This window comes from Pleurodeles waltl, chromosome 3_1, assembly GCF_031143425.1.
Source record: "Pleurodeles waltl isolate 20211129_DDA chromosome 3_1, aPleWal1.hap1.20221129, whole genome shotgun sequence".
In the NCBI taxonomy this organism is placed as follows: domain Eukaryota; kingdom Metazoa; phylum Chordata; class Amphibia; order Caudata; family Salamandridae; genus Pleurodeles; species Pleurodeles waltl.
The window spans coordinates 1,035,507,922-1,035,535,240 of NC_090440.1; the positions used below are offsets into that span (position 1 = coordinate 1,035,507,922).

The following is a 27,319-nucleotide window of genomic DNA, read 5'->3' on the forward strand; positions in this document are numbered from 1 at the left end:
TAGTCACAAGATAAGGTGTTGAGAAGCAGTGGTCATTTGCACATCTCTGAATTCCGGGGTCCCCATACTAACATGTGAATTACAGGGCATTTCTCAAATAGACGTCTTTTTTGCACACTGTCTTACATTTGGAAGGAAAAAATGTAGGGAAAGACAAGGGGCAATATCACTTGTTCTGCTAATCTGTGTTCCCCCAAGTCTCCCGATAAAATGGTGGCTCACTTTTGTGGGTAGCCCTAATGCCCGCGACACGAAACGTAACATGGACACATCACATTTTTACATTGAAATCTGACGTGTTTTTTAGGAAAGTGCCTAGCTGTGGATTATGGCCTCTAGCTCAGCCGGCAGCTAGAGAAACCTACCAAACCTGTGCATTTTTTTAAAACTAAACACCTAGGGGAATCAAGGATGGGGTGACCTGTGGGGCTCTCACCAGGTTCTGTTACACAGAATCCTTTGCAAACCTCAAAGTTTTGCAAACAAAACACTTTTTCCTCAAATTTCGGTTATAGAAAGTTCTGGAATCTGAGAGGAGCCACATATTTCCTTCCACCCAGCATTTCCCCAAGTCTCCCGATAAAAATGGTACCTCACGTGTGTGGGTAGGCCTAGTTCCCGCAATAGGAAATGCCCCAAAACCCAACATGGACACATCACATTTTCCCAAAGAAAACTGACCTGTTTTTTGCAAGGTGCCTAGCTGTCGATTTTAGCCTCTACCTCAGCCGGCACCTAGGGAAACCTAGCAAACCTATACATTTTTGAAAAATAGACACCTAGGGGAATTCAGAATGGGGTGACTTGTGGGGCTCTCACCAGGTTCTGTTACCCAGAATCCTTTGCAAACAAAAAAACATTTTTTTCCTCACATTTCGGTGATAGAAAGTTCTGGAATCTGAGAAGAGCCACAAATTTCCTTCCACCCATCATTCCTCTAAGTCTCCCGATAACAATGGTACCTCACTTGTGTGGGTAGGCCTAGTGCCTGCGACAGGAAATGCCTCAAAACACTATGTAGACACATCAAAATTATCAAATACAAAACTACCTGTTTTTTCCGGGGGGAGGTGGGTGCCAGGTACCTGTGTTTTTGGTCCCGGGCTCAGCAACCATCTAGGGAAACCTACCAAACCTAGACATTTCTGAAAACTAGACACCCTAGGGAGTCCAGCGAAGTGTGATTTGTATGGATACCCCAGTGTCTTCTTACCCAGAATCCTCAGCAAACCTTACATTTAGCTATAACATCACATTTGCCCCACATTTCTATGTGGGATCACTGCACCGGCACAGATTTCCTACCACCCAATGTCTCCTTCAGTCTCCTGATAAAAATGATACCTCACTTGTGTAGGTGGGCCAAGTGCCTGTGACAGGGAACAGCCAAAAACATGTTTAAATTGAGGGGGAACCAAAGCGGTTGCTTCAACAATGAATATTGGAATGTTGAGGCTCTGGGCTCTTACCAGCCGTTAGAAGCCCGGAGCTACTCCTTTGTTTCCAATGGAGCGCTCAACCTGTGTGTGCGTGTGTCTGTGTGTCGCACACACAGAAGCCTATAGAACTGAAAAAATGTTTTAGCCATAGATTTTAGTAATATGAACATTGTACCTAGTGCAAACAGTTTAACTACTGTCCATTAAAAGCACACAATCCATAGCTTATCTTGGAACACCCCTACAATACATCTCAAAAAGAACTAATATTTGCCTTCAGGAAGCCCAAAGTGTCTCCATCATTTAACACCACCTCTCCTGGCTTACAATCTACCTTTACATCTACACATTAACTAACTGCACAGATCTATGTTTCTTTTGAAGCAGCTAGCACCTTGGCGAGAAGGCTTGTTACTTGTTTTTTGTGTCTGCTCCTCCTTCAGGATAACAGCACAGGAGACCTTCCACTTCAGCAAGACATTTAAACTGTAACATTGGTATTTTAGTACGCATTTCAAAATTGCAGATAAATGCTATCCGTTGAAATCGCCATCAAGGACAACAGACTTTAGGGTTAATTCACGGACAGTCCATGAAAATTATGGACGGGTGGTCATCCTAATTCTGGCAGGTCTCCGTGCGGTCTAGGACTCTCGGAATGTGTGCAAAGCAACTCCTAGCACAGTGAATCAGAAAACTGTAAAACAAGGTTTACGTGTCTTTGTCAAGCAATTATCTTAGAAGCATTTTGAGCCTTGGCAATATGAGGCTTCTCACCTTTCTTCTGGATTTTTGGCCGCCGGGTAGGTTTCGAGAGTTGGATGCTATGGGTAGACGGCCACAGTAGTCCCACAGGCTCGCATTTTCCCAAGGGGCCCTTTCACTTATATAGGAAGGTCATAAACTAGTGTGTTTTTTATGTAGTTCTTTATGTAAGTTATATTCTTTTCACCTACCTCTGACTTAATTTGAGTTCTTTAGTGAAGCTTAGGAGTTGCTTTTTTTGTTTTCGGTCCTGAAGAAACGCCAATAAATCTGTTCGGGACTTCGTAGGCGGGAAACATGTTGACCATCATTTAGGGTTGTAAGATCAATTTCCCTTTTCCCTATCTTTTCTGGTAGAGCGCAGGAACATTATCCCCCTGATCACTCCCTGTGTTTTTAACCTTGATCTAGACCCTTTCTAAGGAATTTATAAATTTTTGTTAGGGTTTATAATCCCCTGTCTCTAGCTTTTCACTTCTCCTGCTTGGTCTGAATCTACCCCTACATACAACAACAGCACTTTTTCACAAAAGATCTCTGGCAAAAAGCCCCCTTGAGCGGCCCGTAGGACATTGCAACACCAGCCCAACGAGGAGCAGGCCCTATGATGAAGCATGACACCCATTGGGTGTGTGAGGGCTCTGTCTTCTACTTTTAATAGTGCCCTTTTGACCTGCAGTTTCTCAGTGGAACAGTACACCTCACATATTTATGCTTCTCACCTTTCTTCTACCCCTAGGATAACATGTTGCTAGGGCTTCAGTTTCAGTTTCAGAGCCCAATTAATAGAGATAACCGTCATTAACAGGCTGCTGGGAACAGACTGTACAGCTTGTTAACTCCAGAGCAAACGGCTGTACTTGATAACATGATTTTCAAACCAAATGCAAGGAATGCTGCTTTACTAAGAAAAAAAAAAGGCAAGAACGACGATGGCATGAATCAAAAATGTACCTAAGTAAAATATTAAATACAGCTCTTAACATGTGAATAAATAAAAAAAATACATACATAAATAAAATTATAATTTGAGGGACCACATTTTTTCCTCGAGATGGCATTTCTAGTGCTGTCGAATTCTGGGGTACTACATGCTAAGACTGCCTCGTTTTAATCTCATTTAATGCCTCTTTCTTCCACTTTCACGTTTTCTCCCCATTTATATTACCCTCCAGTTTCTTTTTCAGCTCTGCTTTTTCCAGTTGTTACTGTTTTTCTCTTTCTCCTTTTTTTCTGTCTTTCTCGCTTCTGCTCTGAGTCATTATCTCATGATGAAAAGTAAGCCGTAGTCCTCAACAAACATTTGCAAAGCCAAGGTCTTGTCTATTAGAGCTATTGGCTTTGGCAATCTTTGGTAGCTGCACTGCACAGCAGCACTGACACTTTGCAGTGTGGCCAAAACTTATTTTATAAAGTGCAAAGCGAGGGTTATTGGCTTTGTCAGTGTGTTTTAGTTATGTTGTTTAGCAGCGTAGCTGCTGTTCAGCATGTCTGAAAGTCAGGAAGAAAAGCGCTATGAGGCTGCTATACAACATGGCTGAAAGACATTGATATTGACAAAGCCAGTAGCTCTCCCATTGCAGAGACCTGTTGGCTCTGCTAATGCTTGTTGATATACGTCATGTATGCCTGAACCTTCTGACGGTTCTTTGTGTTCCATAGTAAATCAAAACATTTTAAAATTTTGATCTGCTATCCAAAATATTCTGTTTTGTAGATGGAGCAAATACAAAATCATCTCCTAAAGGGTACCTACCAATCAAGAAAAGATTACGTCTCATTAAAAAGACAAAAAGGTGTGATTTCCACGCTGTACCACCAGGTTCCTGCCCAGTTCTGCAATCTGGTATGCAAAATTGGGTTTCAGAGACTTTACTCACACCCACATGGTAAGTCTATACTAGAACGCTGTAAGTGTACTACATTTTTTAAAAACCCTCACTTCAAATGTATTTTGCAAAACTTTTTCACGTTTTTAGAAAATACATGTTTATCAATGAAGCCTTAGATAAATCTATGTGAGCCTGTTCATATGTATGGTGTTGTTGGCAAAAATGCTGACAAGACAAATGGGCTACACATGCAAATATGCTCGTAACAGGCTTTTAATATATTTGGTGATTATATTTTAATGTGCGGGGGAAGATCGAATTCATGCATCGTATGGAGATCTTTCCATCCATGTACTACAGTTAATTAAAATATTTTTATTTATATGACTCATGTGGGAGAAGATTTGAGTTTCTAGTCAGGTACACCAACAGTGAGTGCCACAAGAACGTGTCACGCATCTGAGAAGGAAACATTGAGTGGTTTGGTACTGCACTGAGTTTGTGAGTTCTTGAGTGGCTGCTAGACATAACTGTGTAACGGACTGCAGAGCCAGGCCACGTGGGTGAAAGTCATCTAGAGCACAGTTGTTGCTGGTACACGTATCTTGGACATTATTATCCATCCAATGTATTCTAACAGATATGCAATACAGTTGGTGAACACATTTATAATGTATGACACAGGTGGAACCTCATTGACAACTTTCTAGACAGGTAAACCAAATTCTGGGGTGAATGCCCCAGTCTCAGCACTAAACTATGATTGCGGAATAAAAATCATAGCAGTTCAATAACATGTCCAAAATACCCAAAATATATCTATTGTTTTTTAGTTTCAGATAAATGTGTTGAAGATGATATACCAAAGGTATTTAGTACACCACACCCCGATGCTCAGAGCTTGGATTGTGGCATGCAGACCTCTCTTGAAGGTGTGTTGTAGTATTCTACAGAACAAGCTACTGCATAGAAGTTTAACAACAAAGGTTTATTGAGTTAATGTCTTTCACCACCAATAGCTCCTTCAGGCTCCCCCACAACAACCTCAGCTCGGAATCTGTTGGAGAGATTCTAGCTCATGAGGTTCCAATATTACATACATATGTTTCTACAACCAACAGAGAAGATAGACCTAGCTATACAGCATAATTAACTATAACAAGGTGTCAGGTTGATATTGGCAGGTACATACAGAAGGGCTAATAGACTCTGAAACAGAGAATCTTTCACATTTCGAGCACAGACTAGTGGGGACCGTTTTAACTCTATTTTAAATTAATATTCACATTTTATTGCACTTGACCTGGTATCACTCAATACTGTTGGCGAGGTTACGTATGTTGGTAGAGGCAGGCTAGCCTTATTGACTTTATTATAATGCCCCTGCATTTCAAGACAAACACCACCGATGTCATGATGGTGCACAATTGCTTGAGTGACCATTAACTTTTATCCATATCTGTCGACTTCGGTAATGAGAAAAAGTGTGCTATGCTCACTGTCACTCCAGTAGTATATCATCAGAACAAGGGGATACTGCTAAATGGGCCTTTGTGAATGCTGATGCTACCCTAAGACATTTAGTAGAGAGAAGTAGGGATGAGATTATGGTATGTGTGGAGCTTGAACCGGACCCTAAGCTTGTTCTTCAGGCATTTGCAGGAATTTGCCACAGTGTTTCTGACTTTTTGACCACTGAGAGTAAGGCTCGGGGCCCCAAACCACAGAGGTGGTTCGATGCCAAGTGCTCAAAGGCACATAAAGATCTTATTTTTGCTCTGAAATAAGAGCCAAGGGATGGGGAGCGGTAAGAATGTGCAGGGTGAATTATAAGTATGTGATTGCTGAAAGGAAGTATTTTATCAGGCGAGAAATCTGGGGGAAATTACATGAAGCCACCATCAGAAACGGCCCATTGTTTTTTGGAAAACCGTTAATGCCCCCTATTTTAGTGATATCCATGATACGCCCATTTGATGTTACTATCCCTCCGGCCAAATGGATTGAGCACTTCGCTGAGGTCTATGGTAGTGACGCTAGTGATGACTGTCTGCCTACTGACTCTTTATTGGATCACTCTCAGGGTAGTGTTGAGTCTCTACGTCCCACACTCAAGGAGGTCATTTGTGCTTTGCAGCAGAGTGCAAAAAGCAAGGTCCCCGTTGACCTGTTCATTGACAACCTCGAATTATGGGCCCTGTTAATGACAAACGTTTTGGGATGTGCGGTGGATGCAAAAATCATGCTCTAGCTCCCTAATAGTGCCCATATTAAAAAAAGGCGACAGGGCAGAACCTCGTTGTTACTGCCCGATTTCATTAATTGATACGAATTGAAAATTCTTGGGTAGGGTTTTATTGTGTCGATTGGAAACCTGGGTGGCTGAGAGGGGTTGTTTCTCTGAAATGCAATACAAGTTTATAAAAGGTCTCAGCACCATCAATCAATGCCTTAATACCCACCTTATCATTAGTAAATACACGGTGGCCAAGAATGGCCGTCTCCATCTTACCTTCAAGGACCTCACCTCAGTTTGTGACTGGGTGAATAGGAGAAAGCTGTGGCTTAAAATGCTTTCCATGGGTATAGATGACATTTTGGTCTGTTTTATGGCCAGGTTACATGAAGGTATAAATGGCCGTATAAGATATGGTAAGAGAGGGGAGTGTACTGATCCAGTTAGAATGAAATGCAGTGTGAGGCAGGGATGTTTGTTGGCACCATTCTTTTTCTGCCTTTATTTTAATAATTCAAATGTTTGAAAAAAGGAGAGGCTGACACACCCAGGGTGGGCACTAAGAGACGTCTGGCTCTGCTTTATGCAGATGACTGTGTTTTGATGTCAAGTACTGGCGTAGATCTTCAAAAATTGTTGAATTAATTTGTTTCCTTCATGGATGATGTGGGCTTAAGGACTAACTCAGCCAAGTCCCAAGTGAAAGGTTTGGGAATGTACATTAATGAATCTAAAATGAATGGACAAAAATACCTCTTTTGTAGAAACATTTGAATCTGCTTGCCAGACTACCACCTACCAAATAGTGTTCCCAAATTGGAAAAATCTGAATGTGTGAAGGCACTGGAAGTGCTATAAAAATAACAAGTGGATGTGTGCTATTGTAAGGGGGCGGGGTTTAAAGGGACACCCAGAGCCCAAGAGTGCGGCATTGGATTCGGTTTTCTACTGTAGCCCCAGTTTTTGCCTACACCGTATCGGAGGGCTTGTGTCATGGGCAGTGGCAGTCCAGTGGACAGTGTTCAGTGGAGGTTAATATGAGTGCTTGTGCAGCACAGCAAGGCAGGAAATGAGCCAGGAATACAGTGGCCACAAGACCACGAGTGGGGCACCAGAAACATCGGTGTCCTGCTCCCAACTTAGCTGGAATACAAGAACTCCCCTAATAGTAGGCTTTGGAGCCTGGATCAGCCATGCTAGAAGATAAAGCCACATACTTCTGCTTGCTTGGGATAAACAAGTAGAGGGCAGACTTGTCCAACTTGCACAATCCGCACCACTTAAAAACCCTGCCACATGACAATCATGAAGAAGAAAAAAGAGGAAGAAGTAGAGTTGAATAATGGTCCTCCTTAGATCACTAAATGGCCTTCATACTACAATTGAGTAAAATTGAGACAAGATTTAGTGGCAGTGAAGGATAAAGTGGTGGGGCTGAGAAGTAGAGTGGTTCAAGTGGAACAGGCATTGGGGACTTCAGCAGCAGCGATCAAGAAGGTAGACATTTAGGGAGAGAAGGTCTTAGAGATTGAATTTAAATATTGCTCTGTTAGGAGTCTATTGCGGTGCACAGTACTAAATGATATACAATGCTGATCCTTGTTGAGCAGGCTGGGGGGGGTCTCTGGGTCAATGAATGTGGAGTCTGTGTGGCAAGTGATGAATGAGCGCCTATGGAATCTGCCAGAGGTTTCAGAAGCGAAAATAAAGCATGTGGTGCTTACAGGATTCCCTCTAGAAATAATGCTGTAGACACAGAGGCAGGATGCACAGTGATGGTGGTCCTCAATGTCCCTGAGAGGCATGACATGATATTGAGATACATTTGTGGAAGAGGTCAGTGTTGTGCAACTGTCACAAACTTCTCAAGCTCCCTCTTGTAGTACAGACAGTTTAGCTATAAACATTAACTCTTTGAGGTGAGGAAGGTGCTTGTTGCCAGAGACACAGAAACAACTATGGAATTTCCATTCCAACTTTATACAATCTATAGAGAAAAAAAATGTTGCTCTTACAAAGTGAGGTCGGTAGATAGCTTTTGATAAGCTTGGATCTAAATGCAGGGTGATGGTATAAATGTTGATGAGACCTTGATAGGCTATGGCCGGGATTTTGAGGCGTGGAAATTTCTGAGTTTTACACTGTAGTGTTGATATGGGGTCATGTTTCCCTGAGATGAGTAGCGGGGAATAGATGATTTGGGGATTGGATTTTTTCCATATTGTTTTTTCTATCCCTTTCTGTCCATTTGGTCTTTCGGGTCGTGTAAGTTTTATATTACCTATGGAGTCCTGCTGCACTGACTGAAGAGGTTTGCAACATGCGGTTGGGTTCTGGGAGATTCTCAGCTTTGGAATCTATTTTGTTCTAATTGACGTTATTAATAAAAATAATAAGAACCTATAAATCACAAGTTAAATATCCCAAAAGGCCTTGGAGTGTCTGTATTACTTTATTGCTCCATTCAGGCTAACAAGTGTGTAGATATTCAAAATGCAAGTTATTACTGACAAGATCTTGACACAAATGGAAATCTTGGAGAAACCATCAATAGACTTTCTGTGAAACAAAACCTTGAAACACTAATGCCATCAATAAGATCACTATGGAGTTAGGCACATACCCAATAAGTATATTAGGATGTGTTCGCTTTTCCGTTACTGGAATACTATTAACCATTTTGAAAAACAGGGGTGTGTTACATTTAAAGCACTTTCCTTTTTCGGATTGATCTCAGGTGGGCCAAGGTGGCAGATGTGGGCTAAAGGTAGGGAGTGGTCCAGAAATTAGGACATTGACCCATAATTCCCCTGTTGCTTTTTCCATAATCATCTGGTTCGGCAGAGGGAGCATGAAACTATAACTTGACAGTGTTTAAGAATGGATGTGGGGGAGAGGTGGACTGGGGAGTTCCCTCCAAACAACAGAATGGGCTTCAAAAGACACATTGCTAAAAAGACTCAGACAGTCTGACGGCAAGTCAGGGCATAATTCCTCATTCCTTACTTCAGAATGGCCATTCAGGTTCTCTTTCTGTCCCACCTACATGGAGCTAAGCCGGCTATCCCTTCCTTTGAAGTACGTCCCCTGTGATGGTGCACGATTAATCCAGGATGTGAGAAAGTTTGACACAGTCAAGCCAAATTATCAGGAACTTCATTGGTTCTACCTGCCTGCCTGCAGCACAACAGCTGCTGCATCACACTTCCATGAGCAAGTCCAGCAGGCAGACACGAGATCATTGGTGCTTAGTGCAGTGCTTGCAGCAGTGACATAGACTGGATTGAGACCAACATGTGCTAAATGAGACGTCCAGAAGGAAAGCCCGCGGACTAACCAAGATCTGAAATTCTGCCTTGACACAGATGTGTCTTGATCCTTCGCTTTCCCACTTGTAGAAGTAATTGAAGATAGACTTCTTCAACGAACACCTTAACTGCAAGTTACTGCAACAGTTGCATCCCCCTTGTGGAGCAGATATGGAGACTGACTACGGAGTCTGCAAATGCATTGTATTTGCTTCATTCTTTTCTAACCAATCCCTCTAATATTGTGCTCATGTACTTCTTCTTTCACAGTGGTCCTTTGTTTCACAGTTAAGTTCTTTTTAAATAAATACACTTACATACATATATAATAAACCCAGCCCCTCCACTTCTGTTCAGCTCTTTCACAAATTCGTGGTACTACCTACTGGTCAGTCAGATCAGATCCTTCAGTATGAACTCACTATTCACAGCCTCACTTTGGTCCCAGGCGACGGCACAAAGTCTTTGATTTGCTCCTGGCAGCTCCACTTGGCATATGGGGTTTTCTCTGTACCTTCAGACGCAATGTAGACTCTTCAGGTGCAATCGCCTGCACCACTGCGGCCCCTCCTGGCACATGGAGTTGCTGCTCAGGCATTCACTGGTGACCCTCCTGTGGCATAGAGGTTCACAGCAATGCAGCCTTATGGGCTCGGCACTCTTAACACAGTGCTCAATACGTGTCACTGTCTACAGCAGACAGGGGTCACCAAAAACAATCTTACACAGGGGCTATGGCCCGAAGAGTGCACAGCCGAATCCTCACACCTCACACAGAAAGTCCTCACTGCAGGGCTCCCCACTGGACCTCGCTTCCTTCAGCACTGTCCTCTTCTTCGCAGGGCACACTGCTCTTGGCAAGCAGGCAGGCCCTGGTGCTCCAGGCTCCTGGGCAGGTGGTCTTGGTCTTCCCTGGGTGATGTCCCCTCACCCAGGCAAGGAGACTAACAGGCCTTGGCCCCTAGTCCTGGTCACAGGCAGAAGTCTTGAGGAACTTCCCCTTCTCACACAGTCCGTCTGGCGGCTTGGCCGATAACACATTTTTGGGGACTCAACCTCCTCTTCTTATAGTCCTTTTCCAGACACCAAATGTGATTTAGGGTTTGGGTCTTTGAACTTTTATTTTGGGGCTCTGTTTCTTTTGAAGTGCGCACTTCTCCTTTTCATTTTCCTTCATGAAAGAGGTCTGTCACAGCAGGCCTGATTCTGAAGCTAATTATCTACAACATAATTCATCCTCTCACTCACCAACGACCCCTCCCATCTTACACAGATGCATGAGAAGCATCGCTGACTGAATGAAGAACAACTGCCTGCAGCTGAACACAGACAAGACGGAAGTACTGATCTTTGGCAATAGCGGCACCACATGGAACAACTCCTGGTGGCCATCAGACCTAAGGCCCGCACCCACTCCATCCGTACATGCCAGAGACCTCAGAATCATCATTGACAATAAGCTGAATGAATGAAATCACAGATCAACTCCGTCTCCTCTGCCTCTTCCTCACTTTGCCCATGCTACGTAAGATCTTCAGGTGGATACCCGAACACACATCGTGACACAGACCCTCACACCAGGTGACTGGACTACAGCAACACCCTCTAGGTAGGTATCGCCACACACCTCCTACAGAGACTTCAGACCATACATAACGCTGCAGCCAGATTCATCCTCTGCCTTCCCAGACGAACCCACATCACACCCCTCCTCAGGCAACTCCACTGGCTCCCTGTACAAAGAGATGCCAATTCAAGCTGCTGACCCACGCACACAAGGCTTTACACATCCAAGAACGCGTGTACGTTAACCACCGCCTGAATTTCCACCACCTGTCGAGAAGACTACTCTCTGCCTCCCCTCCACTTTCCCATACTCCCACATATACTGAAGCACATCGCAGCAAAAACCTGGAACAGCCTCCCCACGCATCACCGGACCATCACCTCACTTCCAGAATTCTGAATGGCCTTCAAGACCTGACTGTTCAAATAATCCTCTAGGTCCTGCAAGCGCCTGGACACCCTATTGGGTGATTATCCACAATTTATAAATCCTGATTGATTGCTTGATTGATAGATTGGAATGGCTAGAGTTCACACCAGGATGCCAGCCTCAAAAATGCGTGCATCAAATGGTTAATCGCAGACCCCACCCTTACTCTTTATGATTCTCTTATCAGCCCCATCTCCCTTCCTGATATCAAGCCCATTCTTGTGATATACCACTGAATCAAAAGGTAGGCTTTTCGAATGTAAAGGGAGTCTCTTCCTTTTCCCTCCTGTGTGTCCTCACCCAGCTCACAGGAATGCAGCTCCCCACAAATCTGTATGGGGGGATTCCTTACCTTCTTATGTCTTCATCAGGCAGGGTTGGGCTTCCCAAAATGGAAACCAAGGTCCTCCACACAAGGCTCCCTACCAAGCACATTTACTCGGTGTAAAATCACAGTACACTTACTGTCCAGCACTAATACCTGTTTGCATTCTACCCTTACTTGCACACATGCATTCAGCACACACAGTCAGCCTGCACGCATTGTTCAGCACTGAATCTTTTCTATCTTTAACCAGGGTGTATTACTTCAAAACAAACACACACTGCCAGCACACACACTCGCTGTGTGTATGCTCCACAGCACTTCAGTCTTCATATATGGCACACCACCCAAATAAACATACACTCAGCACATGCTTTCTCCGCACATGCACTGCACCGCACTACATCTCTCATGTAATGTATTCCTCATAGGCATACGTACACCCTGTACATGTACTAACCACACATTCACTGCACAGTACTTCTCCATCCTTGTATTGTACCCTTCCCACTCACACATACAACTAATGCAGAGTCAGTAACCCTACCCCTATGTTGCACAGCACTCAGCATCTTACCTGATGTAGGCCAAGGGTGAGTTAAGCACACAGCAGCGGAACTTTTAAAAAGGTGAGTGAGCATGTAGGCCTCACTTCAGTGAGACAGGGTAGAAAGGTCCTGTTCACTACTACTGATCACTGCACAGAATGCTGCCACTTCTGCGCTCGTGCTGCTTACTTACTGGTGAATGCGGTAGCCTTCCACCACTATGAGCATAGCACTTTGAATGTCCCTCCCGGTCCAACAAGACCACAATCCGTGACGTGAGACAGGTAGGTGTCATGGTGCACAAGCATTATCTGTGTTTGCCTATGACAAAAATCAGCATTAGGGATCAAGACAACAGTGCAGTTGGGCACTTAGAGCAGGGGTACACATATCTTACCATGCAGAGGACTTTTCCTTCCCAACACTTCTTCTCTTGGGATAGGGCTGCTTGACAAACTGCATCAACTGAACGTCATTTGAACTCCGTCCCTCATACATGCCCCATGGAACTTACCCCAGTATGTGGAAATACATTGCACCACAATTATCACTCCCCTTTCTTTTGCCCCCTCCTTTCCATACCTTTCTTCTTTGAATTGCAACCCCTTCCAAATGTCCACATGTGATATGTATTTGTTGATGCACAATTAGTGTACTACCACTTCCAGGCCCAGCCGTTTTGATGACACACTAAGAACTAATGAGAATTGTAATGCCTTATTCTAGAAATACATTGATAGTCCATTCCTATCAAAAATAGCAAATATATAAAACAATGAATTTCGAAACCTTATTTTAATCCTTCTTTCCTCTGACATAAACGGACGTCTACAACCTGCTAAGGTATAATGTGCCCATGTCATAGTCACTTATGAGCAGTTGATGACTCAAGCCACTCTAGATCTCGGATTGTGTGCTTCAAGTTTCATCTGGCAAACAGAAGTTCACTTGCATCACCCATTTGCATTCTTCCCAGATGGAGGTTTTGAACCATATGAAACATTGTCCTGAGATTCTTCATTCATCAGCACTTAAGAGATTGAAGTGCCGAATGAAGCACTATATAAATAACAAATTATTTATTAGGATTTTACTCCCGTTTGGAGTCCTTCTTCCATGACTCTGACAATTTTCTGCAACCTGCTATTGATCATGTTCATTCTTATCTTTAAGTTACACAGGAGCTTCTTCATTCCTGTTACCATTTTACCAGTCGTTCTGCATCTCGTGGGCCCATCATCCACCTGCTCACTTTCTGGCATCTTGTGGATCTGCAAAAAATAATACTCTGCTCGCGAGTGATCTTAATTTGTTTATTCATTCATTCATTGATCATAGTATTATATTTAACTCTTTCAGAGGACTTCCTGTCTGTCAGTACTTGTTAAGTGTAATCACTGAATATCATGACTTCGTTTTTTCTGTTGACGGGAGAGCCACGCTTTAAAACGCATCGCAGTTATGGTAGATTAGCTGCTTTGCTGTGATGGCTCGGCAACTCAAAGTGCTTCACTTTTCTTGACAGATCATATGCTGTTTCTGTAAAGTCGCCCCAGAGCATCCTTTGCCACATCTTTCAGCCCAGTGCAAGTGACACCTCTGATTTCAGACACCAAATGGTGCCCTTAGTTTCTGTCACTCAGACTTTTCCATGGATCACATTGTACTAGACGCATTTCTCGATGTTTATTTTCAGACACTGGCAGTTGTCTTTAAAAACCCTAAAGAAATATGCTGTGTGTGCTTCAGGGATACTAGTATTTCCTTGTTATGGGTCACCAGGCTCTTCCTGGACTCTGCATGTATCATATTTTCTGGTAGTGTTAAAGCAGAAATCTCGGCTATATTTTAGTCACTACAGACTAGAAACAATAGCAGTTTTTACATGGAAAACAAAATACAAATAACAATGCACAGTTAAGACAATTGGAAACTTAACAGATATAAAAATTATATAAAATGTTAGCTCCGACGATTTTTATTAGCTGGTGCTCTTCGTTTGTAGTTCAGGATTATACTAAATGTATCTTGTACACTTCCTTCTCCGGTTGCATCTGTAGGCACTTTTGTTCAGCATGTCCCAGTTACGCTGTTGCTGGACAATGATTACAAAATATGGAAACATTTCTCGTTGCACCATTTGCCCCAAGAGAAATACAGGAGTTAGAAACATAACCACAGAGCAATATGCAAATTCAATGAAGGAAGTCTGTTATGCAACGGTCATGAAGTCATAGGAACGAAGTACAATAGAAACATTGAATATAGATAACATTTCACAGTGACCTTGCTGTGCCTCAAGCCCAGCAGAGAACAAGAAATACTCATTTTATTTCAGCATTTGTTTTAGCAGAAAACATGTTCTTAAAGAGACAGAATACTTTTCATCACATTGTTAATGCAACATTAGAAAACATAAGCAGGCCTTTCGTTTGAAGGCGGCCACTAAGAAGAGCACTATCTTCGTGTTAACATAAAATTAACATATAATGATTTATATATTGAAATATAAGTATGATTACATATGAGTAAAATATTAGTACAAAAATTATGCGCTCCAAATCCCTTCTCTGATGACTAGATATGTCATCACACAAAAACCCAAAATAAATGTATTTATTTCATTACATTATTCAAAATTTAGTTTCATCCTTATTTCTATAAATTTTCTTTCCTCTTGAATTTTTCCCATAACGTTTTTCCATTTTAACATCTAGCCTCCTCTAATTCTTTTCAAAGTTTCTTCTTTTGATCATTTGAAATAATTTATATATTCCTCGAATTCCAATTAGACAAAACACAATAATTGAAATCCATTTTATTAATTTTAATATAATACCTTCTCCTAGGTTGCCAAGCCAATTTCCCACTGAAGCAATTCCCTTGCCTGCCTTTTCCCAAATAGTAGTTTCGGTTAATTCTTTTAGTTCTGATTCATGTTTAGTTACATTGTTAATCAAACCTCTAACTAATTTACTATTGTCCGGTATGTATGAACAACAGTGACGCGGACCAAGTCATTTACAAACTCTGCCCTCCTTTGCTAAGAGAATGTCTAACACAAGGCGTTTCTGAAGAGTCGTAGCTCTTGTCGCAGCCATTTCAGTATCTAAGAGCAGAATAGCTCCTGAATAATCCATTAACATGTTATCCACAACTGTGGACAACTTTTGTATTTTCACTGCATTCAGAACACTCCCACTGAAGGTATTATTGCTTCAGATATGTCTCCCGCAATGCTATAAATTGATTCTCGCTTGTGTCTCGGTTGTATTCCAGTAACTTTAGGAAACTTACTCAAGTCTTCCGGTTGGTACATTTTCGTAAAGACTATTCCCAAATAACATGTGCCATACCATCCTCTAAGAAGACGGTAATAGGCATTTTTCCCACAGATGTAATAAACTCCAGGCATCGCAGGATCTTGACCATTCAGCATAAATGTCCATTTACTCTGAAACAAAAACACATGTCTACATTCACTTGTTCGCACAAATATTCTATCTATTCTAGATTGAGGCCTATATATACAAAGCTTCCCTATATATAATGCATCTAAAGTTAGTTGTTCTTGTTTAGTAATGTCAGTGTAAGCATGATCAGTTCCAGGACTTTGTTGAACTAATCCCTTATCAATGTTAACTTTAATCGCTGTTCTCTTATACTCTGTGTTATCTGGAAAACTCTTTTCTGCAGGTGAAAATAAACAAGTCAGATTGTTTCTATGAGCAAAAGCAGTCCCAATGGTTAATGTAGGTTCAAAGAAACCCTTTACTATTTCTATGTTATAATCCCTAGCTATCTTATTGATATCCTTAATTAATAATGATAGGCACAAAAGAAAACACAATGTCTATGTTTGAATAGAAATATTGGATATACTCTTGGTTATATAATCGTGTTAGTAAAAGACTACATCTCATGCCATATGTTAGAGGCAGACTATGATAGGTAATTCCCTCTTCAACAGATGCTGGAGTCTGCATACAGACATAACAATCTCTTGCATCTATTATATCAACATACTCACGCAATAAGCGATAGAAGACATTAGAAGAAAGTTATTTTTTTTCATGTAAGTATCTCTCATCTATTTTAAACCTATCTATTGCTGAGAGTAGGAATTGATTTCAAAAGAGCAATAGCTGTATGTAAAGCTATTGTATGGTTGGCTCAATTTGAGTCAAAGACAGTCACACTCACAATCAATAACAAACAAACTAGCGCACAAACAATTGCCAAACTAATACCTCTGAATTTACAATGACTACTCTTAGTGTGTTGATTACTAAAGTTTCCTATGGTGTGTACAGAATCAGAAAGTAAAAGCAAAAACAAAAGTATAGCTATGCAGCAAAAATCAAAACAAAAAGACAAAAATGGTTCAATTCTTCACTTTCAATCTTCTATCTACAATCACTCCTAAGTTTTTATTTTTCTTCTTCAAAAGTTCATTTTGTCAAAGTTCAGTAAAAGTTGTCAAAATCAGTTTAGGTTATCAAAGTCTTTTCAGGAATTATTCAACAAAGTCTTTTCATTTAGCTCTCAAATTCTCAATTTTTCTCAACAAATCTTCACCAGCTTTCTCATGTGCCAAAATATGGACCTGCAATGTCTCTGTCAAAACAAAAATTCAAAAATTCTTCTTTCCATTCATTAGTAGGTGCATATGCCCATTCAGGACCAGAGTATCTTTTACTAACAACTCTTTTCTTTTTCAATCTTCGACCACTGTTTGCATCTCCTTCACTCAGAGCTTCTTCTATGCTTGACTCGTTTTCTTCCTGAATTGGTGGCACCACTTTAATCTTCCCTGCCTATTAGCTTGTCACCGGCCGGTTGTCACCTTTCAAAGGTTTTCTAGGTAATTCTCCTTTCAGAATTGAACTTGATATCTTCTCCTTCGACGTTCCCGCAACTGGTTCAGGAGGAGTCAAACCCTCTTGACATGGATCTGCCTCAACTCCCTTTCCATTGGGGTCAGTCACTTGTTCAGTCTGGTTTGTCAGACCATTTGCTTCTGAGGACACCCTCCTCTGAGCAGGTTTTTTTTGGACCAGTACTCTCTCTTGTTCTCTTTGGACCTGTTCCCTTACAGTTTCATTTGAGGATGATTCACCCTCCTCGTCTAGGATATCTTCCACTTCGTCCGACTCAGGAGTGAGTAGGTCGACTGGAGCATTTTCAGGTGCAGCTTTCTGCTCTTCTCTTTCTCTTTCTTGACCTGGAATACGTTTAGGTGCTGGGAATCTCGATAGCTCCTCTTCTTGCTCTGTTGGATTATTCTGAGTGTGACTTGCGTAGATCCAATTTGAGAGTCCTGCACACTTTACAGCTGTAGTCCTTACCAAGATCACCTGGTAGGGTCCCTTCCACAGAGGCTCCAAAAACGATTTTCTCATGTTCTTACGGATCACAATCCAATCACCAGCCTTCAGGTTGTGTCCTTGGCCTTGAGGTGTTTGATGTGTGGTAGCTTCCACCTGATGAGAGAAAGATCTTACCACATCAGCTAGAACCTTGCAGTAGTCTAACACCATATCATCTGTAATGTTCACAACAGCATTTGCAGGTACAGCTGGTGATCTCATAGCTCTTCCCATGAGGATTTCATGGGGCAACAGTCCTGTTTTCTTGTCAGGGGTGCTTCTCATTGACATTAGAACCAACAGCAAAGCATCTGGCCATTTCAAATTCGTGGATACACACATTTTCACCAGTCCCAATTTCAGAGTGCCATCCATCTGCTCTACGAGTCCTGAAGCTTCTGGGCGGTAGCTACAATGGAATCTCTGCTCAAGCTTTAAGGCTGCACATAGCATCTTAATCACTTCATTGTTGAAGTGGCTTACCTTATCTGTTTCCAAAGAGACCGGAAAACCGAAATGTGGAATTAACTCTCAAAGTAGTAACTTTGCTACTGTAAGACTGTCATTTCTCCCTGGAAGATAAGCCTCAATCCAATGACTGAAAATGCACACAATCGCCATCACATATTTCAAACCAGCACACGCAGGCATCTCAGTGAAATCCATCTGCATTCTGTTAAATGGTCCTCCAGCCATGCCAATATGTCCCATATTGACCACTGTCCCTTTCCCAACATTCATCTGTTGACAAACAATGCATTTATGGCAAATTTCTTCGGCAACCTGTCTAACTTTTCCAATGCTGCTTGAAACATCGGACCATAGCATCTCTACCTACATGGGCATGATAGTATCTGGCCATTTAAGTCAGTAGACTATTTGGCAGAATTACCTTCCCTTCTCCTGTTATCCAGATATCATCATTCATTTTGCACACATTTGAGCTTAATCCAGTCTCTACGCTCTTCTTTGGGACCGTGTCAACAATTTGCACGGTACAATTTGTATAGGCCCCATCATTTCAGGCAACAATTCCCAGTTTCCTTTGAAGGATATGCTGTTTAAGGCACAAAACTTTGCGACTTGATCTGCATATGTATTTCCCAAAGACACATAGGGGGTTATTACAACTTTGGAGGAGGTGTTAATCCGTCCCAAAAGTGACGGTAAAGTGATGGATATACCACCAGCCATATTACGAGTCCATTATATCCTATGGTACTCGTAATATTGTATCTTGTGATCTCTGATGTGCACTGCATTTCACCACACCAACTTTTTCAGGCTTTTGAATGGCTTGAAACAACTCAAGAATTCTCTCACCATTCCTTATTGGTGAACCGGAAGAGGTTAAGAAGCCTCTTTGTGACCATATAAGGCCAAAGTCATGCACAGCGCCGAATCCATATTGACTATTGGTGTAAATTGTCACTTTCATTTGATTTGAAATGTGGCATGCTCCAGAGCTACTAATTCTGCCACTTGTGCAGAAAACACTCCTCGAAGCCATGATGCTTCCAGTATGCCAGTGAAAGTACACACTGCATATCCTGCTCTTAATGTGCCCACATTAACTCTCAGGCAGGAACCATAAACAAAGATAATCTGATCACTTTCTTCAAGGCAGATAACTCTAATATCTGCTCAGGTTTTTGTGCATAACTCTGTAATTTCCAGACAACCATGTTCTGTATCATCCAATTTGTCAGAAAAATAGTTTTCAATCGGGAGTAAGGTTGCTGGGTTAAACACTTTACATCTCTTAATGCTTACATTTGGAGACCCCAAGATCGAGGTCTCATATCTGGTCAGTCTAGAACTGGTCCAGATATTGTGTCTTGGACCAGCTGAGCAAAATCTCAATAGAATGTGGTGCCATAATAGTAAGGGGATAACCCATCACTATATTCTCACTCTGAGCAAGGCTCTGCTAGACTGCTGCAACAGACCGCAAACATCCTGGTAAGGCTGCTGTGACCGGATCCAAAGTAACTGAAAAATATGCCACTGAGAGGTTTACCGCACCATGACTCTTGAGTCAGAACAGACAAAGGACATGCATCATGTTCATGACAAAACAGTAGAAAATGTTTGGTGAAGTCAGGCATACGTAATGCTGGAGCTTGACATAAACTTTCTTTCGGATTATTAAATGCTTTCTTACAAGCTGCATCCATCTATACAGGATCAGAAACATCTTTATGAGTCAGTTTCTGTAGGGGCTTTGAAAGAACAGAAAAATTCAGAATCCACTGGCGACATTAGCCAACCATTCCTAAACACATCCTCACATCTTTTTGTGTATTCGGTACATTCATCTGCATAATTGTATCTATTCTCTCCCTGGAACTTTTCCTAGTTCCTTTTTCAATCAGGTGACCCACATATTTCACTTCTTTCTGACAGTACTGAAATTTAGCAGGGGATAGTTTATGTCCATTGTCTCCCAGAAAATTCAACAAAGCAATTGTATCATATTTACATCCTTCTTTTGTCTTGGATGCAATTAATAAATCATCAATGTATTGCACTAATGTTGACTGGTAAGGCATCACAAATGACTCCAAATTATATTTCAAGATCTGGCTGAAAATGGATGATGACTCTGAAAACCCTTGTGGAATTCTACACCAGCAGTAGACCTTGTTCAGAAATTTAAAACAAAAAGAGTAATCTGCTGTCCTCATGAAGAGGCACGGAAAAGAAAGCTTGACATACACCTATCACAGTAAACCATTCAGCATCACATGGGATCTGAAACATAATCACAGATGGATTTGACACATTTGGGCAACACTTAATCAGTATGTCATTTATTTTTCTCAGATCCTGCACAAGACGCATTTTCCCACATGGTTTCCGCAGACCCATTATTGGTGAATTACACGGGCTACTCAACACTTCTTTCAAAATCTCTTTCTCCACGAACTGCTCTATGAAGGGTTTCACACCTTCGATTGTTCAATTGTCATCGGATATTGTGGAGTCTGAGGAAAAACTACATTGGGCTTCACTGCAACTCTGACTAGTTTTACTTCTTTAATCAACCCAATATCCTTTCCCGAAAGATCCCAAACTTTAGACTTAACAGTCTTTTGCAAATCAAAAGGAAGATCTTTTACTTCAAAAACTGGAAAGAAACTAATCAAAGGAGCTTCTTCAATCACTGGCTCATCAAAAATGATCAAAGGAAATTCTTCTGACACTGACTCACTGCTGACAGTAAGTGTTGGATCTTCCTCATCATCACTGGTTGTTTGAATTTCAATACCTTCATCAGAACAAGTAATTGAGCGCCTTGTTTATCCCTTCCCAGTAAGGATACAGGACTTTAACCACAAACCATAAACTTGTGCAAAGCCTTAAAAGTATCAATTTTAACCAAGGCTGGTTCTGTAATTGGGGTAGTCAAATATTGATTTGCAACTCCCACAATCTGAACTGTCTTCCCTGACAAAGGCAAATCTGGAACCTCTGCAGATCTCACTGTTGAACGTGTAGCTCCAGTATCAACCAGAAAAGAGACTTTGTGACCATGCACTTTTCCCCTAACATAATGACCTTTCTGATCCACTTCTGACGAAGCAGCCTTCATACATTCTTCCTCATCTGAACTATCTGACTGCCATACTTCCTTTATTCCAATCTCAGTGTGTAAAGGAAATTGGTGTACTGCATTATTACCCCGATTCAATTTTTGACTCGTGACCATCTGAGAAAGCATCACCTGTTGCTGACCCATCGGAGACTGTGGTACCTGAAATTATCCAGGCACTTAAATTTGTTGTGCAGGACCATCTGCACTTGTGGCTGCATCTGTTGCAATTGGGGTAATTGTACTTATTGTACCTGCGGTTGCACATTTTGCATAAGCTGCATGGGTTGTAAGGGTTGGAAACCCTGCATCGGATTTACATTATTCTGGAAATTTGGAATTTGACCTCTCATTCTTGGTCCTCTCATATTCTAAAAAGCATTGAAGCCATTCATCTGTTGGAACACCTCCTTGATTTAACATTGAAAACTGCCTTTTCCAATGCCCGATTCCCCCGCAAACGTGACAAGGTAACATTCTCTTTCCTTGTGGCTCTGCTTGCATCATCACAGAATTCAAATCAGGACCACAATTAACACTTCCCTTACCACCCCGACCTTCACTTCTGCCACCATTCTGAAACGTCCCTTCACGCTGAAACATACCACTTCCCTGTTGCTGTTGATGATTTGGATATCCTGCCTGAATCCCTGTTTGAGCAGCCTTGATCTGCATCACCATTGCCTTTTCCTTCAACTTTTTCTGTTCCAATTCAATCTCATCACTACAGTATTTCACATGCTGCAACACCTCATCAATCGGCTTTGCTTGCCAACAAATCAAATGATTCATAATCATCTGGCTAATATCTGGTCTGAGTTTTTCAACAAACCTGAACACAAAATGAATCATGTCTTTTGACTCAATTGTTTCTGTTCCACTATAATGTTTAAATGCTTTTAACAATCTCTCAAAATATGCATGGATCGATTCTTTCGCTTCCTGAGCCGTTCTATCTATGTGTTGCCAATCAGTGTTTTTCAGCGAAATTCTCGTTTTCAGGAACTTTATAGTAATACTTCATTACTTCTTGAGATGGTGCACCTTGGCGGCTCACTTGTTGGCCAATCTACACTCCTCTTACACTCGATCCACAAAATTGCTCTAACAACTATCTATAAAAGATTTTTTAAATCCTCCCACAGGCATTTTGCAAGTTTCGCAAACCTATCTGTTTGCTGGTACCACTCGACTGGTTTCTCTCTCAACCTCAGGTAGTCATTTGTAAATGACAAAATATCTCTCCTGCTCCAAGGGACTTGTACAAAATTCCCTCCTGGAATCTCTCTCATTGGTAAGACTTTTACTACCTCTTTAATTTGTGATACATCTACAGGAGTAGTATCTGAAACTTTCCTCTGCATTTCCATTTTCTTGACCCAACTGCCCTCCCATTTTTCTAATGCTCTCCAAATTTGTACTTTCTCAAGTAACTCTCTAAGATGTGTTTTCATCCCTGCAGACCTCATGTGTTCAAAATCTTCAGCTTCAAAATTTAATCTATAACTTATTTTCAGGCATTTCGTTTTTGTAAGATCTATTCCATATTTATCTGTTAATTCTTGTAGTTGCTGATGCACTTCAGCTGCTCCCTCTGTAATCAATGGACAAAAATATCTCTACTCAACTTCACTGTAAGACTCAAGTCTTTTTACTCCCATTGTCCCTTCAAGAAGCTCATGTGCTTCCGTTCACAACCTCGTCTTGTTTATAAACTCCTTTTCTTTAAACTGATTCTCTGGAACACTTGAAACACTTAGGGCCTGATTATAACCTTGGTGGACGGCGGAGGCCGTCCGCCAAGGTTCCGCCGCCAAATGACCGCACCGCGGTCACAAGACCGCGGCGGCCATTCTAACATTTCCTCTGGGCCGGCGGGCGCTCTCCAAAAGAGCGCCCGCCGGCCCAGAGGAAATGCCCCTGCAACGAGGACGCCGGCTCAGAATTGAGCCGGCGTAGTTGCAGGGGTGCGACGGGTGCAGTTTGCACCCGTCGCGTATTTCAGTGTCTGCATGGCAGACACTGAAATACTTTGCGGGGCCCTCTTACGGGGGCCCCTGCCGTGCCCATGCCATTGGCATGGGCACGGCAGGGGCCCCCAGGGGCCCCGCGGCACCCCCTACCGCCATCCTGTTCATGGCGGGTTTCCCGCCATGAACAGAATGGCGGTAGGGGCTGTCAGAATCCTCATGGCGGCGGAGCGCGCTCCGCCGCCATGAAGGATTCCCCCGAGCAGCGGTAAGTCGGCGGGAGCCCGCCGACTTGCCGCTTCTGACCGCGGCTGAACCGCCGCGGTCAGAATGCTCGTGGGAGCACCGCCAGCCTGTTGGCGGTGCTCCCGTGGTCGGTGGCCCTGGCGGCCACCGGCCGCCAGGGTCAGAATGACCCCCTTAATTCTTCCAACCACCTTGTTAATTGCTGTGCAGTCAAACCCTGTAATTAAATATTACCAGGTTCCATACTCTGTAACTGCTGCTGCATTGGGCTCACATGTTGAGGAGTCAATATTTTTAACTCGGAACCATTTCATGATCCATCCTTTTCAGAATTTCTAATAGGGGTTAAATCTAACAACGACCTTGATCTATTTAGAGTCTCTATTAAAGCAATAATCAGTTCTCAGTGGGTTTCCTAGAGCTTTTGGCCCCTGTGCCACTGCACCTGCTGCACCATCAGAATTATGGCCCTTGTGTCTGCTGCAAGGTTCCTGCCATTGGGACTGCTTGTTTATTGGTAACATATAGCAATAATCAATGCTCAGTGGGTTTCCTAGAGCTTTTGGCCCCTGTGCCACTGCACCTGCTGTACTCTCCAAATCATGGCCTTAGTGCCTGCAAGGTAACTGCACTTGTGACAACTTGCCTAGTAGAAACATATAGCAATAATCACTGTCCAGTGAATTTCCTAGACCTTTTGGCCCCTGTGCCCCTGCACCTTGGCGTGACATCCGAATCATGGCCTTAGTGCCTGTAAGGTAACGTGAGGAAATCATTTATATCCAGTAATGTATGTGTTGTGAAAAAAGGCACATCACAGATAGAATGCATAATTATTTTGTAGGTAAACAAACCCAAATGCTTTCATAAAAAGGTGCCAACTCTCCAAAACGAGTGGCCACAGATGTCATTAAAAAAGCATATGCTTTACACATCAAATTGAAAACAAAGCATTGTTAAATTGTGTTGCATTGTGGCTGGCTGTTTTCTGTGAAAATATCGTATCCTTTGCTTGATAGTGAATGGGCTATAAACAGTGTAAATTGCCCAAGATCACCATATATGAAGCTGATGCTGAGACTGAAATGCTGTTTTGTATTTTGTTCCTAAAAAAGGCAGTTTCACAAATTAAATGGACTCAAAGAAGAATTTTCAAACACATGCAGATGAAGAAAAAGATACCCTTTGTGATGGCTGTGTCTAAAATAAAATACAAAAAAAGGCACAGGCTGCATTCTTCTTCCCTTTAAAGGCTGTCTCTTTGAAGTCAGCAGAAAGCACAACAAAATAACCAGGCTTCCATGAAAACACAGTTTAACATTTGACCTCAGTCTTTGAATGTGCAGCAAACCTGACAGATGAGAACAAGATTTAAAGGCCTGTTGTCAGAAAAGGAGTTTGTGGAAGTATTCACTGAACATGGCTTTCTTACCGGCCTGGATAAACTGAACTTGGAGAGACTAAAACAAATACAGCCAGAAAGTGGGAAGAAAGAAAACGGGACGAATGCATTCCTAGGTCAATTTTCTGAAAGTCCCAAAGATGTCTTTAGCAAACCAGACAGCTCCGTTGTCTGGTGGGCTGCAACCTAAAAATGGGGGAAGTTCTGACCAACGAGCAACACACATTTAGTTAGCATGGGGAAAGACAAACATAGTACTATATACACTACCAGCATCATATCTTCATTTTTGATCTGCATAGTGTGAGACTAAAGGGAGGTACCCCCCTCCCCATGGCAGTGACATCTGTTTAACCCATACGTGGTGCTAGTTAAATGTGCTAATGAGTATGATTTTTCACACATGCATGAACACCTGTCTTGAATGAACAATGTATTGCAGTGTGTTAAGCTCACAACATCAGCACATATGGCACTTGTACATGGGTGATGCAACATTTGTGGTGTCTACAAGTATATGGGTTGCTGTCCTTGTTTACATATACCTTGCAGTGATCATAGGCATTCCTTTTACAGGTTTCAAACTATGAAAGAAGACATAGATATGAGAGCTGTTGCCTCATGTATTAGCATGGTCTGAGTGTGGTAGACAGAGAGCATACATCAAAGCCCTGAAAAGGTCCGTTTCACCCAGAGGGGCAAGTTCAAACCTGAAACATGTTGGCTACATACATACAACATAAAACAAAAATGACGAATGCATAGAGGATAAATTGTATATCACTTCCTATCCATTTTTCTGTCTTTTAATAATACAGGAGTTTCTCAACCAATAAAGGAAATATTTTGTGGGTTCACCCTCCATATTTTTATATCTGGAACCTTCTCTATTTCCAGAACCACTTTTTCAAGAACTCCCAGGACACGGTTAAGTCCATTGTAATTATACTATTCCTAACACAGTATGGTTAGGTCACCTATGATGAAGCATGCCAGATTATAAGTGGGTGAGGTGACCTGTCCAAGTATCTTTGATAACTGTAGAGTGCTGAAAGGGCCCAAGAAGAATCACCCATTCCCTTCCTGAGCATTTATAGCGTTAGTTCAATTGCTTTGCTTTCAACATTTTGCCTGGATTTTCTACCATCTTGTTTGGTACTTTGGACTTGTTGATGGTGCGATCTTGTAGGAATTTACAATGTACCGTTGGCTCTTCTCCTAAACTTTGGATTTCATTCAGGGCTCATTGTTCCTCTGCCTACCCACAAGTGGAGTCCCTTTTAGACTGTTAAAATCTTAGGTGTGTACACAACTGTAGGAAAAAAAGAGGAGTAGGCTTTTGTCACAGTATTTGGAAGGTGAAATGTGTGCTGTTCTGCTGTAATATCAGACTTTGGCACCTCATTTTGAGTTTGACAGACAGGAGTACCCTGTCTCTCAAAATGACAATCTTCCCGCCTCAATGAGAGTCTTGTGGACCATCATGTTTTCATTGGTGATTCCCGGCTGGATCTAGCATTGGGAACCCTACACTGAATGCTCATCTGAAGGTATGAGATCCATACCAGACTGGTGAAGATCTCACCATATGGCTGGCAGTAGACCAGCCAGGGTGGTGGCAGTCATTTCCTTTGCACTCTGACATTGGCTCTCATAGTTTATGATCATGGCTTCAGATCCTGGGTGAACTTGAAATGTTTGGCCCCACTTTTAACAGTAGTTAGACTCATTGCAAGCATCCCCCCATTATATTTTGTGTGTTTTAACCCATTTTTGCCTGCACAGAGGTTTGTAGGTTCTGCTCCTTCATTTGCTTCTCTTTTGAAAAAAGGTTTCCTTACCATTTCAGTCACTTTAGCTTACTTTCAGTTTTGGCTCATCCAGTGATCCCTTTTGGATTATGGTCCTGCTATCCATCTGTCTCTGTCAGTAGGAGCCTTCTGGTTATAAGCAATGCTCTTGTCTGGCTAAAGTTTAATTTTGGATGATTTTTTTGTTTATCTTTACATAAGGCTGGAGAAAGGAGGGCTTGATGGACCGGTAAGCACATACTCTGCACCTTAAATACTGGTAGTTTTTAATCTTCTTCAGTCCAATGGACCCCACCCTTTTACCCCCTCTCCTTTTTGAGTGGCCCTTGGCTCGAATCTTTGCTGTGCTTCAAAGCCATGAGTTAAAATGAGAGTACAACTGAACTGCACAAGCCAGCAGGTTTAATTTATTCTCCTTTGTGTTGAGCCTTCTAGACTGAATAGCCACTGAGTCAGAAGCAAGGGATATTAGCAACT

The 27,319-nt window shown here is 42.1% G+C and overlaps 1 protein-coding gene across 4 annotated transcripts in view; it reads left to right on the forward strand.

Annotated features, from left to right (window-relative positions):
• The window catches only part of PARP9 (poly(ADP-ribose) polymerase family member 9), a 507,325-nt gene that overhangs the window by 443,013 nt on the left and 36,993 nt on the right, over nt 1-27,319 (forward strand). For all 4 annotated transcript variants that reach the window (XM_069224307.1, XM_069224309.1, XM_069224306.1 and 1 more), the window contains one exon: nt 3,922-4,093. In XM_069224307.1, coding sequence (XP_069080408.1) covers nt 3,922-4,093 — 172 coding nt within the window. The remainder of the gene's footprint in view (nt 1-3,921; nt 4,094-27,319) is intronic.